The 14,548-nt window shown below is 45.7% G+C and overlaps 2 protein-coding genes across 3 annotated transcripts; one reads left to right on the plus strand and one right to left on the minus strand.

Annotated features, from left to right (window-relative positions):
• Positions 1-6,545: 6,545 nt before the first annotated feature.
• LOC125774886 (myosin light chain alkali) lies at positions 6,546-8,953 on the minus strand. Of its 2 annotated transcripts, XM_049445251.1 has the most exons (6): positions 8,821-8,953; positions 8,421-8,451; positions 7,989-8,297; positions 7,802-7,888; positions 7,354-7,488; positions 6,546-6,928 (listed from the first exon to the last, which is right to left on the minus strand). In XM_049445251.1, the coding sequence occupies exons 1-5, from the start codon at positions 8,821-8,823 to the stop codon at positions 7,436-7,438; spliced, it is 483 nt and encodes a 160-aa protein (XP_049301208.1). In that variant the 5' UTR covers positions 8,824-8,953; the 3' UTR covers positions 6,546-6,928; positions 7,354-7,435. The 2 variants fall into 2 exon arrangements, with proteins under 2 accessions (XP_049301208.1, XP_049301209.1); XM_049445252.1 differs by lacking the exon at positions 7,354-7,488 and having other exon boundaries at positions 8,821-8,952.
• Positions 8,954-12,305: 3,352 nt separating this feature from the next.
• On the plus strand, positions 12,306-14,380 carry LOC125764163 (trichohyalin). Its single transcript, XM_049428091.1, has 2 exons — positions 12,306-12,823; positions 12,886-14,380. Exons 1-2 carry the CDS (start codon positions 12,538-12,540, stop codon positions 14,292-14,294), a joined length of 1,695 nt encoding a protein of 564 aa, XP_049284048.1. The 5' UTR covers positions 12,306-12,537; the 3' UTR covers positions 14,295-14,380.
• The last annotated feature ends 168 nt before the right edge of the window (positions 14,381-14,548 follow it).

The following is a 14,548-nucleotide window of genomic DNA, read 5'->3' on the forward strand; positions in this document are numbered from 1 at the left end:
AAGACTGAATGCTTTCACCGTGGGTCGTATGGCCCGAGGTATCTTAGGACCTACTCCGTCGATCCGAAGAAGCACAACAACAAGAAAAACCACTGCTTGTTTTGTCAAAATGCTAAGGAGACGGTTGCTTGCTTCGGCGGCGTCGGCGCACAAGGACATCCATGGGCGGTTAGGGGCAAAAGTTGCGGGTGAATTTTTGGGGGGGGCGAAAAATCAAAACAAACTCGTGCACCGAACCTGGCCCGACCTGCCGATGGTTTCGGTATTCTCTAAAGGAGACCACACGGCTAAGGAAAGTAGGGCTAAGAATCGTGTTCCATCTCTCTCGTTCTCTCTATGCCCACGGTTGGGAGGGGACTCGAGAAAAGAAGAAGAACGTTGCCACAGGGTGACCATGAATTAATTTATGTTGGACTTTCTTGGAAGAAAACCACATACTGTGTACTGTCTTATTGCCTCATGTGAAAATGTAGCTCTAGGTCAAGCCTACGTACAAATAGTCTAGATCATCATGAACTACCGATTTCCCGTAAAGAAAACAACTTGAAGAAGCTGCTTCTTCAATTAAAAGATTCACTAATTAATTAATCATTGCGTGTAGGAGATTCGTTTGCCTGTCTATTGAAGGTTATGCTGTTATTATATACCCTACACAACATTCTTAAACTACTTACGAAGCTAATATTGTGCTTCCAATTATGTCACTAGGGTCTAATTAAGTTATTAATTTTTAAAGACATCATTATTATTTGGTCAATTATATTCAATTATCAATCGATTGTGACAGTAACGGTAGAACCTTTTCCAGTTTTAACCGTAGCTCATCGATAGTTGCCACTTGGTCAAAACGGTAATGTGCCGTTGTACAAAGTGGTCGGGCGTGGGTTCAAATCTAAATTCGGTTTTCATGTTAACCATGGAAATAAATACGAATATGTTGCATAGTGGTTTTTATCGAGGGACATTTTGTACAAAGCTGCGTGATCCAATCAAAATGGGACTAATGAAGGTTTGATCCCTCAACTTACGGTGTGTGTTAAACTGAATGTTTTACCCAATGCTATGGCACGAGACAAGCACATTCTCGTGTTTGATGCTATACTTCTCCAACTTGCTCCTCTCTGCTACTAAACGAGGAAGTTTCACGTGTTCGGTATTTCGTCCGATAAAAACAAACCAATTTTCATCGCACATCCGCACCAACGCCGGAAATGCTCCTATCGCTGCTGCGCTCCTATCGCTAAATTCATCAAAACACGCTTATTACACACCGTTTGGTATTACTGGCTGCGCTTTAATAAGTTCCCTTAAAAAACCCCCATTTCACCCCGCAAAAGGGGTAAGAAACTGTGTCAAAAGTGGCGCAAAAGAGACCCTTGCACCCCATCGCGTCCCGTGTGAGGTGGATCACCTGTCGTGACCGGCGATTATGCCACTCATCGATTATTTTTCGCTAGCAACATAATTGAAGGCATAGGTGCATATTGTTGTTTTTTTTCGTGGGGTGAAAAATCACGAACTTTTTCTATTTTTCTTTTTCGAGGAGGTTTTATTCCCCACGGAGGTGTGTGCCTTCATGCGGGACAGATAGTGAATGACTGCGCCCCGTGATACTTTCGGGTACGCCAGGTTCGGGTGTCACGCAATGAAGTTTACTGTGTTTGGTTACGGTTAGCTTTCATAATTTGGAAGGATAGACGTTTTTGGAACTCCCATTTTTGGTTCAGTAATGACTGACGACTTTTAAGGGAGATTTATGTGCTAGAAATGGTGGAAGAATTAGCAAGACTGTGGGTTGCAATAAAAGTAATCTGCAATTGGAATAATTTGTTAATGACTGTGCATGACGATACTGTAAAGCACGGGGTAATCGATTTCCATTGTAGAACATCCTTTCTCGTTTAAATGGTCCTTAGAAAGTGTAGCAGAACATACCTGGAAGAGAAACAGCGAAAGAGAGAAAGAAACAAAACAAAATGCACGATCAGTCAACTGTTTGCTAAATATGTTGTAAATAGCGTTGGTGTGTTAAATCTCAACAAGTTCTTATTAAAGAGGTCATGTGCTATAATTGTACGATAAAAATAGGGAACTTTCTTTCTCGCTTCCTTTCCTTTCCTTCCCGATAACGTTAAATGTGCCTAGTCCTTTTGCAATCGATTAAACTAATGAGTGAAGCACTATCGCCACTAACGATCAAGACCACGCCTTATCTGTACCGCCGTTGCACAAGACGACCGAGAGGCTGAAATGGCGCTGGTGTGGACGCACTACGCGGAAGACGTTGACGGCACGCGAAATAAATCGATGTGGAAGGGCTATTTCTGTTATAAGCCTACTTCGTATCGTGCTGTTCCGGCTAGAACCATCTCCCCCCTATCATCTGCCACTTTCACTTAGAACGTACGATGGAAGGATAGCACCGTAGTTGACAATCGATACCGTACCGAAATCACTGCACATGGGGAAGACACACGCTGTAAGGTACGGTGAAACCTTTCCAATAAGTAATACTTAAACACCAATTACATCATGACATTAGCCCGTGTGACATTAGCCAACAGTCAGTCGGGTTGTAGTCTAATTAAATTAACCACTTGTTGGACACAACCTGGAGCGATCGCTCCGTTAAAGGGCGAAGTTTTTGTTTTTCTGTTTTCCGATGTACTCTGCAACCAAAAACTGTCCACTAAAAGAGTTCCCGATGAGATGTACCTTTATGTGGTGGAGCGAACAAAAACTCCCAAAAGCGGTCACAAAACGGTAAAGGATTGCGTGGTTCGTGAACAAACACGGACAGGACACGACAGTTACACTGACAGCACGGGACAAACTAGTCACTAGTGCCCGTGAAACAATCTACGCGTGCCGTCGGGCTTTTGCGGGCGTAAACCATGTCCGATTTCTACTTCCAATTTGCGTGGTAAAGTCTTTTCCCTAGGACAGAGACATCAGGTCGGTAGGGAAATTCTGGTTGTCTTCTCTTTTGCACCTGCTCCTCACACGCAGAACGTTAATCCGCTGCAAAAACTTCATCCTCTAGGACTGGGTGGGACGGAAAGGGTAGATAACGCGGGAAGGGTACGTATTGCCAAACGGGAAACTTGGTTGTTTTAAGGTGGTCTCAAGCCAACCGGTTGGATGTGTTTCCACGCGCCTAAACGAAATCAATATGTTGCTGTCCTGTTCCACGGTGTAGAGAAAGGATAGGTGTTTTAGGGCAGAGGTAGATTTCAGATTCGGTTTGCCTGCCTGGCTGTTTTTACTGTAGAAGTGACTGGGGAAGGCGGTCAACCGGGCAGACATAAACTCGGAGCGCCGCGATCATTAGAATGCATATCGTTCCACCGCACACAAAAAAAAAATGCCGCGGTATCCTAGCAACGTCACCGTTGTTTTTGGCTATAAACTACGGCTTTAGTGTCATTAACAAGGAAGTTCATTCACCAAACATGAGGCATCCAGTCGCGTGCCATAGTACCACTCATTCTAGCCCCTCGTCTAGTCCGTGAGTAAGCTCTGTAAAAACTAGAACAAAGAATAGAGCAACAGAACAGAACCCCTAGGGGGTTGCTGCCTAGAGAGCGCTATAGCAGGGTAAACTTATTTAAAGTCAACTCCGGTCAACAGTTGGGATCGTCGTGGGCGTCTAATTCTAACGCTATCAACTGTACGGGCGGTGCAATGATCATCACTGATACGGTTATGGTCGAGGTCACCCTTCACGGTCTGAGCGAGCAATGCAATGCTTGTCAAAATCTGGCATAATCAGCACATTTAATCAATCGCTACAAGTATGCACGGAATCGCCACCGACAGTGAAACAGCCGTCGGGGGGTTTTATTTAGAGAAACAGTGCTCCAACACAAATGGCTTCCCTTGGGTACACAACTGCGTACGATCACTGTGCGTTACTACTACTATACTAAACATAGGACCATTATGACAGATGTACCTGTCAAATTTTATAGCAGATTGTTTGTTTACTTTGTTTTGCTACTTTGCTTTTGCTTTAATTTAAAGTATTTAGTCAATATTTAATGTAAATATGGTATACTATACAACTGTTCACAAATGTATAGCAGCAAAGAAACATAATATCACAAATCCATACCTGTATTATGGCGCTGTAAGCTCGCAGCATCCGGTAGAGGCGCTGGTGCTGCTGCTGCTGCTTTATTCTCACTTGCTGTCGCCATGGTGCTTGGAGAACTTTCTCCCGTACAAGTGAGCGCACTCGTTCTCTCGTTGGTCGCTCTCTTTCTCACGAATCGCGGAATTACAGCTTCTTCCTGTGAGGGATGCGATGCGATGGAGCGGATATTGTGTAGTTTCTCCTATCCGTTTATCTCGATGGAGACGCACGGTACGTCTGGTGGTTTTTGGTCACCGTCTGCCACTTGCTTCGTGGTTTGCTGGCAGCAGCTAGGCAGTTGTTGTTGTTTTGTTGATTTAGTCTTTCTTGACGCCGACTCGATCGACCGACAAAAAAAAACACCGACTGATGGTGAGAGCGCGGGCTCTATAGAACACTCTAGAATCGCAATCGACACTACTTTTCCAACATACACACAAACACGTACACGGGCACCGTGTATGTATTTTGTTATTTATTTATTTTTCCTAGCACCTTTGTATTGTGCTTTTTGTGGTACTGTATTTGCCCGTTTCACATTTACCGACAACCTTTTGCGTATTTTTGTTTTCCTCCTTTTTCAAAGTCGGTGTCGATTGTAACTGAGAACTATTTTTAAATTGGCCGCGTTCGTATTGGCGATGTGACCACTAGGGCACTGTCACACTAGGACAACAACAAGGTGTGTGTGTGTGCGCGTGTTTTTTTTTGTATGATTATTAATTCCACTGTACTCGAGCGCCGTTATCAAGCATCTGTCACTGAACACTAACTTCCAAAATGGTTAAGTATGGCGCATTTAATACTTTTCACCCCACTGATTCGGTTTCACCCAATCAACGCACACTGTAAACCTCACTCCAAAGCAATCGTCGTACTACTGCTGACCGTCGGGGACAGCCCGCCCGAGCTCGAAGATTCGAAATGCAAAACGCAAATGGCAGCCAAACGATACAGCATCCGCAAGGGTATCCGTGTGTCCCCTTGGCCGTTGTGTGTATGCGAGGGTTGGGTTGTTTTCGACGCTCACACGACGGGCGTCCTACCTTTCGCACAGGGGACAAATTTCAAACGCAACGGACGAACGGTACACACTTTAGATTTCGAATTGGTTTTCCACCTTTTATGCGGCTTGGTGTAAGAAAAGCTGCCTAAACAGAACGGCCACTAGTACCACTTGATGCCGGAGGATTGCTGAAGCAGAAATGTCTTTGTGCCAGAGCAAAACCGACAGGACAAGACCGTCTGGGGAGAGTGAGAGCTGCTGTTATGGAAAGTGTTTAGGGCTTGCCCGATAAGACCACTAAAGAGCGAGTGATAAAACATTGATGAGCAGTGAGCTGCTCGTTGGACGGATGCCCGCGGAACAGGTACGCATGCGTCTTGGTGGGAAATGGTCTACGGTCTTCTCGCACTGTTTGTGAGATGCAGGCAGGAAATGTGGAGCGTTCTCACTACGACGCTAGTGCTTCTCACGATTGCAGCAGGTGAGAACGTAATAATTAAACTCATCACTACTGTCGCGTGTCGCGTATGCATTGCGCATTTTTATAGAAAGTTTTGATTGGGCATGAAATTTTAGATACATTTTTAAACCTTTGATCTTTTCACAATATGAAAATATGTATTTTTTAAAACAACTACATCCTTTTGCGCGTGAAGCGTTTCAATGGGTAATTACGGTTACGAGTAGTTTTCAGCCAAAACATGTTTACAAACCTTATGATAACATTTAAAGCCGATAAAGAAGCTACGTTTTATCGTCTCAGCATCGGTTTATGTCGTTACAGTCTTATTTGAATGCGAAGGGTTAAAAATCAACGTACTTTTGTTGTTGCTTTCCGTACCGACCGGTAGGTGGCGTCAGTGTAGCTGAACGAAAACGCTTCAAATTGAAGCTTCCCGAAAATGTGACTTTAGTGCTTTCAATTTAGCTTTCTTATGTTCAATTACACAAGGAAGATCAACAATTTTATTGAAAAAATGTTTTAAGATAAAGTGTAGTATATATTAGTTTAATAGCATATATAGCAGCATGGTCTTTCATCAAAAATAGGCTCATAGTTGAGGTACACATGATACGAAATCAAACTTTAAACGGGTATTTTGTATAGCGATCAAAGGGATACTTTTTTATTATATTATAGGGATACTTTCATAAAACATTTATTTAAGTAACACGGACGTTTTAAGCGCATTAAAAAAATAAAAAAGTAGAATCATTAAAGTATCAGCGTCGAGAAAAAAATATTATGTATTTTAAAGGTAATTGTTTTATGGAAATTTTAAAGTTTTTGCTTCTCATGTTCTTTAATCAATTGTATTGATGAACCAAAAAAATAGAAAAATAATGCACAAAAGTCTATCTTTCGGACCAAAGTTAACGCACCAGCCAAAGACACCACCACGATGACCTCTTTATGTAGAAATTTATTTAAATCTTAACAGAAAAATAGTAATAACCGCTTCCGTATGTTTCCGATCTTGTTGTAACACGGTAAATTCGTTTTCCTTGTTTAGCATATGCTGCTTGTGATTTGCATATGATTTTGTTTTTTTTTTGCTTGTTTGTTTATGGTTTCACTTTGCTGCTGCTGTTGACTTCAACTGGAAAAACTCAGTGTTTGCTGATGTTCGCAGATGTGTTGCTGATGTTGTCAAATTCGCCAGGTTGTTTCCATCGTTGCTGTCTGTCTTGTTTCCGATAGTGAAGATGTTGTTCTCTCTTTTGATATTTTGTATTATATAAATAGCTCGATTACGGCGCGTGGTCACACAATCTCTGAAGAAATGCTGAAAATAGCAAGCGAAAAATATCGGAACGGATCGTTATACGTGGCACAGGCTTTACTTATGCGTGCGCACACACATGCTGCGCGTCAGCGTTTGCACGTTCGTGCGCGCATGAGCAGAAGCGATTGCGTAAGAAGCAAGAATACTTGGTGCGCCCACCCCATTTTTGGCAACCTGCTACTGTCCCTTGCTGCGTCCCACGCAATCCGGGCTATGCGGCGGAATGCGATCGCAACAAGGGAGGGGAATTGGGAATGGGATGAGAAAGGAAGAATACACAGGTGGAGAGTGTAAGAAGCAAAGATTGGAAATAATTTCTAGCGCCCAGTAATATTAGCATCGGGTTTTCCGGGCCGATGGTATGGCGAAATGTAATGGATTAAAGCAGCAAAGCGACCAGCGGAAAATGTTCAACAAATACTTACGAATACTCTTTTGTGTGTGTTTGCTTGTATGATGACATTAAGTGGAGACTTTGAAAAGTACACAATTGAGTTAGTGATGAATTTACTTAACGTGGTCAATGACAACCATGTTATCCATCATCTTCTTGAGGAACGCTGTTGGTAGTTGTTGTTGTTGCAAGTCCATCCAGACACATCCAATGGGCCAGCGTTTAACACACACGCAATATGTCGATGTAACGTGAACGATCATTAACACAGGGAGTGTGGAGGTATGTGTGGTAGGGTTTACAAGAGATATACGATTGATATTCCATTTTACAGGGATGTGCACATGTAAAGACATAGATCATTGTAATTAGCACAGATACCGGGTTTTACATAGATCCCTTTCATGGTGTCCACCATTGACACCTAGAATGACATTCCGGGTAAGACCCCACGGGGGGTTTTGAAAGTGGATACTTACGTCCGTATGGGATGTTGCCGTCATCATCCTCAGGGTCCATGCAGTCCTTGAAGACATTTTCCAGCTCCACATCATCCAGTCTCTCACCTGCAGGGAAGCGAATCGTATGGGTTCGTTTTAGTTAGCAGCTGTGATAGAACATTCCCCCTGTCGCCCTCCCCTCTTTCTTCTTCTTCCTTTCACCTACCGAGAGCCGTTAAGCTGTGCTGCAGTTCTGCCAATAGCATGGTGCCATCCTCATTTTTGTCGTACAGCTTCAGACACTCCAGGAAGTCCTCGTAGCAGCCCTGTTCCTTCTCCTTCTTGACCTGCGAGAAGATGGGCAGGAATTCCTCGAACTTCACCTTCTTCTCACCACGCTTCTGGGTGCCACCCATCTTGGTGATCAGGTCAATGGTTGGGTTCAGGTTCAGGGCGCGGAGAGCATTGCCAAGGTCCATGGCATCCATCTGGCCGGAACCTTCCCAATCGTAGACGGAGAAGACGAACTGTGCCTCTGTAAGGTGTGTGTTCCAGAAAACCAGAAACCACGTTAGCAAACACCGAGACGTACGAGCACCGAACACTGCTCCGAGACACCGATCCCCGTACGTGCCGGGGGGTGTTCCGAACTACTCACTCTCAATTTCAACATCCTTCAGATCGTGGGCCTGAGATAGTTGGAAGTCGCATCGTCAGAAAGCCACCGGATACCCAGGAACGCGAAGAGAAAAAAAGAATGGAACCCCATCACACCGAAGGGAAAGAAAGATAGAACCGTTAGAGAACTTCATTTTCTTCAAGAACAACAACGGCTTAGACGTCATCTAGGAACTTCCATATAAGGTCACAACTTCGGGCATGCCAGAGCTATTCGCATGCCATGTATTTGTTTTTGTTTTTCGCAAACTTTTCACACTGTAATAACTTTGGTTTAATACGCATTGCTTATCACTTATCAGTAACACACGGAATGCGATTATCTCCGGTTGTTCAGGTAACTGTTTTGTCTGCTTTGGTGCCTTGGGCTCAGAACTCACCATTTTGTGATCTTGTGTAGCTCGCGGACCGACTCGGACTCAACTGCGTACTATTCCAAACCACTGTTCACAGAGCACTGAAGTGATCACATTCACGAATTATATTTAGCATTCACAGGTTGGGAGACGGTACGATTAGGTGGCCCGACCCAAGATCGGTCCGCTTTTCCCGACACAGTCCACAGTCAGGACATGCGCCTTTTGCTGGTGTCTTCGCCGCACACCATACCTCGACCTCTGCTACCACGCTCCGCTCCGCTCGCTTACTTTCCGCTGTGGGTGTGTTGGTGGTGGATGTGCTGTGGTCAAGCAAGACGTTCCGTCGTTCTAACGTCGGCATATTAGGCTACCCTCTGGTGCTTAACGTCCTCCCATGAACCGATGTGTTTGCTTTTTTGGTGTGCGGGGCATGTATTTCTGGTCTGCGTGTTTTTCACTCCTTCTGGGACTGTGTTTTATCTCGCTCGGTCGCTTCACTAATTTCGTGCAAAACTTTTCATACTTTCGGTACATCAGAATGGGTGCGTGTGCGTTATCGTTTCTATTCGTTCCAGCTCAGGCCCATCCCTAGCGCTATCCTGCTCCGTTATTTCCCGCTCACGAGTACCTCCCCCCCGGGATTTGCCCAGAACCGTTTTGGACGTGCATCTCATCTAAGCGCTTGCCGATCACCATTTGTGCCACTGCTCGTGGTCTATTTTTAATCCCGAAGGCAAACTGTGCCGCCAGTGACAGATCATTACATAGGCAGAACTAGCATTTACACCCCACCCCGGTAGCCCGGTTGTCCGCAGACGCTAGGTGTCCTGTGTTCCTTGCCCAAGCGGACTGTTCTGGATCGAAGGCAAACGGCGATGTAGGCGAATGGTCGACTAGCGACTATTTTTACGAGAGTCTGTGGTAAAACAGGCGCACCGCAATGGGGATGGATGGCGTTCGCATCCTTGGCATCGGACGGACCACTATGTTGGGCCATCTGCCCGGAATGAAGATGATTGGTTGCATCGGAATTTACGAGATCATCGTACCGCCTGATGCACCTACGACGATGCGATTGGATGGCGTTATGGATGTTTAATGTAGCAGAAGCAGCAGTTATTAAGATCTTATATTTTAGACAACAATGCACAAAAATTCTACATCATCTTAAGGTGATGGAACTTTGTAAGCTGGTTTGAAGAAAAATACATACACACACGCATACGGTAAGATATGTGGCCTTGGTAGGTTGAATGGTTAGAAAACAGCTCATCGTCTCTTAAAATGGCGTAACGTAAACAATTACGTGTTAGCGTTTTTTTCTCTTCGTTTACTAAATCATGTAAGACGTGGACGGTAAAAGGTTTTGTATAATGGGCAGGAAAATGTTTTAATTTAGCATATCTTTGTAAACAATGCATATAATTTCATCCTCTTTTCTATAAAACTACCAAAATCATCTTTTATCAATTCGATAACTGCAAAACTAAGATCGAACGAAGCATTAAGCCGTTTCTTTATTCTCCCTCAAGATTCATAGCATAAACCGATCTTCTATGCGCTGCGGGGCAGTATATTTAGAACTTGCCGTCTAAACGCATCAATTCGGTCAGCTGTAATTTAATTAATGTTTCTTTTTGCGGCATCTTCGCATGTGGTTCAATCGTTTCGATCCTCATTTGAACGCGATCATTGCCATCAATGGGGAAAACATGGAGCAGAACGCTTGGATGCAGCTGAAACACACGCTTGCGATGAGGCAAATATAAATGATCCTTCATTAATAAGCAGAAGGTGCAAGCTTTGGTGTAAAGATTGTGTCGTACACTACTAACACGGATGATAGATGATGAGGAATTATACCATATTGAAAGCAATAAAATTTAGCCTGGACTTACTAACTCTATCTATCGCTTTGGTGCACTATTCTTTCTCACTCTTCCGCATGCGGGTTCTACATCACGTAGACCAAAGTGATCTCCACCTGTAAGATATAATAATGGTATGTTGTGGCGTTCCCACATACATCCACCCACTCGTAAAACCAGGCAGAAGTGCGAAAGGGCACCACCGTCTAACGTCAAAAACCTGCCACAATCCCATTCATGTACCGCAGCAGCAGCATCATCCGGGGGTTTCTGATTTCTGGTACATACGTTGGGGCATATGCTAAACCATCTCGCAACACCCTTACCCGATTACCCGTGCGACCTAACTCCCACTGCACGGAACGCACCCACATCCGTGCGCGCCATGCATCCCCATCCAACACTCCCGCCCGACCCGGTGTCGGAATGTACGAAAATAATACCTCCGTGATTCACCCGATCGTCCCATCGTGTGCGTGTGTATGTGTGGCAAAAATTGAGGCAAAAATTGCGTAGCACAGATTCTATAAATACTACACCGTGCTATGTACTCCTCTTCTGTGAGCATTCGCGCAGCGTGCAGTGGTTTTTGAGCCGGTCGAAAAAATGGAGGTCGTCGCACACACCGAGACTTAGGACTCCCCCCCAGAACCCCTTCCCCTTTAGGGAGGGAAAGGGAGTGCTAACCCATCACTACTACAGACGGCGTAGTACGTGATAACGAAGAAGCACTAGAAATAGGCAGTGACAGGAAAGATCTAACCCGATGTAGTGTGTTACAGGATATCGGCGACGTGGCGAGTTCTTATCAGCAGAAAAAAGAAGATGGAGCGAAACAAAAAAAACACACACTTTTGACGTCGGTAACGGCCCCGGTAGTGGCCCGTCCCAGATTGGCGCTTATGCGCGGATGACACAGTTTGTCCGCAACCTAAATTATCGATTGTTTCTTTACGACATTTTCTTCGTTTGTACCATAAAGAAATCTTCCTCTAAATACAGAAGAAGCGGAGACTGTCTCTTATGAAGGCTAAAAGTTGCTCATTTTCTAAGCGGGTAATAATATACACATTAAATATTTTGTTGAGTAGGAATTAGACTGGGAATTCCTACTAATTCAATCATTAGATAGTGATATTGACTTTGTTAAACCCTGCAATGTTTTTTACAATAGAAATCGTGAGCGTCACTCATCATCTACTTTAAACTGATATAAACACATGATATCTATGATATCAATGATAGCAATAGACATACATAGTTGCTGCTTAAAATACCCTAAAGTTCTAGGTAGAAGAACTTAAACATAAAATGTATCGTTCTTGCGAATGTTGGTAATGTATGTAAGACACTCGAATCAATTTTCAACCTCCAGGAAAAGGCAAGGTTAAAAACCCATTTATGCAAGCAACAGCCTGAACTTTGCCATCAATTTCATTACCAAACAAAAAGACCAATCGATACATGGTGCATATGCAAATAGATCGGTACAAATAGAATAATGCCCACCCTAGGCAGTGTCGGCAAATTGACAAATCATGCACCGACTGCAATAGTGCAGCACGCAGCAATTTTTGTGCCTGTCTATCAAATGTACCCCCAAGGGCTGGGGGGAGTGTTGGAATCCGATTTTCCAAAGCTTTTCCTGAACGTGGTGGTGGCTTCTTGCATTTATCATACCGTTTCCCGTTTACCGCTTTCACCCCAGGCAACACCGCATGGCAACGGTGGTTACCGGTGTCCATTGGTAACTTGTTTACCGTGCCAAATCGGTGGTACGGATTTGAGAGACAAACTATCACGAGGGGGTAAACGATCCAGTACTAGTTTCGTACCCGCTGGTGAAGCCACACATCTACTCGAGGCGACAATGATAAAGGAACTGTACCAGCAGACCGAACCGAAGTCGCATCGTCCGAGCTACGCCAACAAGGCGGTCATTCTGAGCAGCGCCAAGTGGGATCAAATGTGGAAGAAGGTTACCAGTCCGGCCGAGAAGGAGACGGAGGTACTGTGTCAGCAGGAGCGCGAATTTCGTGAGTACCTTAAGAATGGGTCGAAAAGGATGACCAGCACGTGGGAAAACACGGTGCAGAACATTCGCGACAAGAAGGAGGCGGAACGGTTGCGCCGCGATAAGGCAAAGGTCGAGGAAGGTACGGGGTTGGTGACATGGTGCGTCGCTTGTTCGATTGCTGACGGCTTTAAATGTTTACAGATCAACGCCACTATCGGGAGTTGAAGGCAGCGGACGAGATAAAGCGCAAGGAGCTCATCCAGAAGGCGGAAGATCTCATCCAGAAGGATAAGGTAGGGCCACGAGTGCTCGAGAGTGCGTCCAAGTTCTGCGAGGTGTTGAAGGGTCGCGAGCTGCAGCGGCAGTTCCGGTTGGAACAGGAGCAGATACAGCAGATACGCAAACAGTCGGTCGACTCGCAGACACTGTCCCAGGCAAACCATTGGTTGAAGTCGCACGGTGACCGATTGCTGGAGGATCGCCAGCGTTTCGACAACTACAAGCGCGAGCTGAAGGAAACGATGATCCGTAATCAGCAGCTGCAGCGTCAGCGCAAGCAGGATCTGATCACCGAGGAGCAGCAAAGTTTGGAGGTGATCGAGGGTGAGATGCGACGGCAGCAGGAACGCGAACGAAAGGCACTGGAGGAGAACAAGGAGATGCGGCGCATGAACGCGTTGGAAGCGATCCGTATGGCGGAAGATAGACGTACCCGGTTACGGCGTGAGTCCGAGATTGAGGACGCACTGTTGCAGATCTACTGCGATGGGCAGCAGAATATAGCGGGCTTTAAGCAGGGTATACACGTGAACAAGCATCGATTCCGGGACAACTCCCACCAGCTCACGGAAGCCATCGAACGGCAACGGGCGGCACTGGCCAGGGAGGAACGTAATCAGGCCCTTGCCGCCGAGGAGAAGGATCGTATCGCAACGATCAAAGAGCGCGAACAGACGGAACAGCAGAAGCAGCTGAAGGCAGCCCGCATGCAGGCCCATCTGGATGAGATCGAGTGGCAGCGGCAACGTGAGGCGGAAGAGGCCGTCCTCACGCGACGCGAGTACGAGGAGCGACTGCGCAACATCGACGTAACGTTCGGCTTCGATCGCCACAAGGTGACGGACAAGACGGTCAAGACGTACGCCCAGCGCAAACTGCTGCTCGGCCAGATGGTGGAGAAGGAGGTGCGCGAGCGCCGGGAGGCGGACACGACGGCGGAGTTGCGATACGCGCGGGAACACGCCGACAAGGAGAACCGTCACTTCCTGCAGTACGCACAGGATCTGATCAGCGATGCGAAGGTGAAGGGGCGCCCAATATTGCCACTGCTCAAAACGGTACAGAGCTATAAGCGAGAGCACTTCCACGACTTCAAGGACGCCGATGTGGTGCCGCAGCACCTGCTGTCGCGCGTCCCCATCAACAACAAGCTGATGGAGCAGGGTCTGCTGGATGCACTACCGGCCCGCCAGAAGGCACTCGTCCTGCCGAAACGGATGCCACCGAAAGCGCTCGAAGCGCTCGTGAAGGACGAACCGCAGAGCGATAAAAATAGTACACCGTTGGTCGATTCCAAAGCGCGCACGGAAGACTCGAAACCGGTTCCATAAAACAGTGAAATGTACCGAATACATTTAACATTCCTTTTTTTATTGGTTCATTGTATTGCTGCTTGTAATAAACTGCCACGCACCAACCTGCCCGAGGAAGCGCTTTTTTGCACAATTTTAAATGGATGGTGTAAATGGTTTACTTAGAATTAGCTGTCAAAGTGTCAAGGTAATTAAAGCTGGAGGTGTACGTGCTCTGCCATGCGCCACGTTTAATTTGAAACCAGATTGGTGGAATTTGAATCTGGTTTGTA

This window comes from Anopheles funestus, chromosome 2RL, assembly GCF_943734845.2.
Source record: "Anopheles funestus chromosome 2RL, idAnoFuneDA-416_04, whole genome shotgun sequence".
Taxonomy (NCBI): Eukaryota; Metazoa; Arthropoda; class Insecta; order Diptera; family Culicidae; genus Anopheles; species Anopheles funestus.

Coding starts and splice junctions, on each gene's coding strand:
- LOC125774886 (XM_049445251.1), bottom strand. Junction 8,298..8,420: donor GAAGGATGTTGAAATTGAGA/GTGAGTAGTTCG, acceptor CACACCTTACAG/AGGCACAGTTCGTCTTCTCC. Junction 7,489..7,801: donor CGGCAACATCCCATACGGAC/GTAAGTATCCAC, acceptor AACTACCAACAG/CGTTCCTCAAGAAGATGATG.
- LOC125764163 (XM_049428091.1), top strand. CDS start 12,538: ATGATAAAGGAACTGTACCAGCAGACCGAACCGAAGTCGCATCGTCCG. Junction 12,824..12,885: donor TAAGGCAAAGGTCGAGGAAG/GTACGGGGTTGG, acceptor AAATGTTTACAG/ATCAACGCCACTATCGGGAG.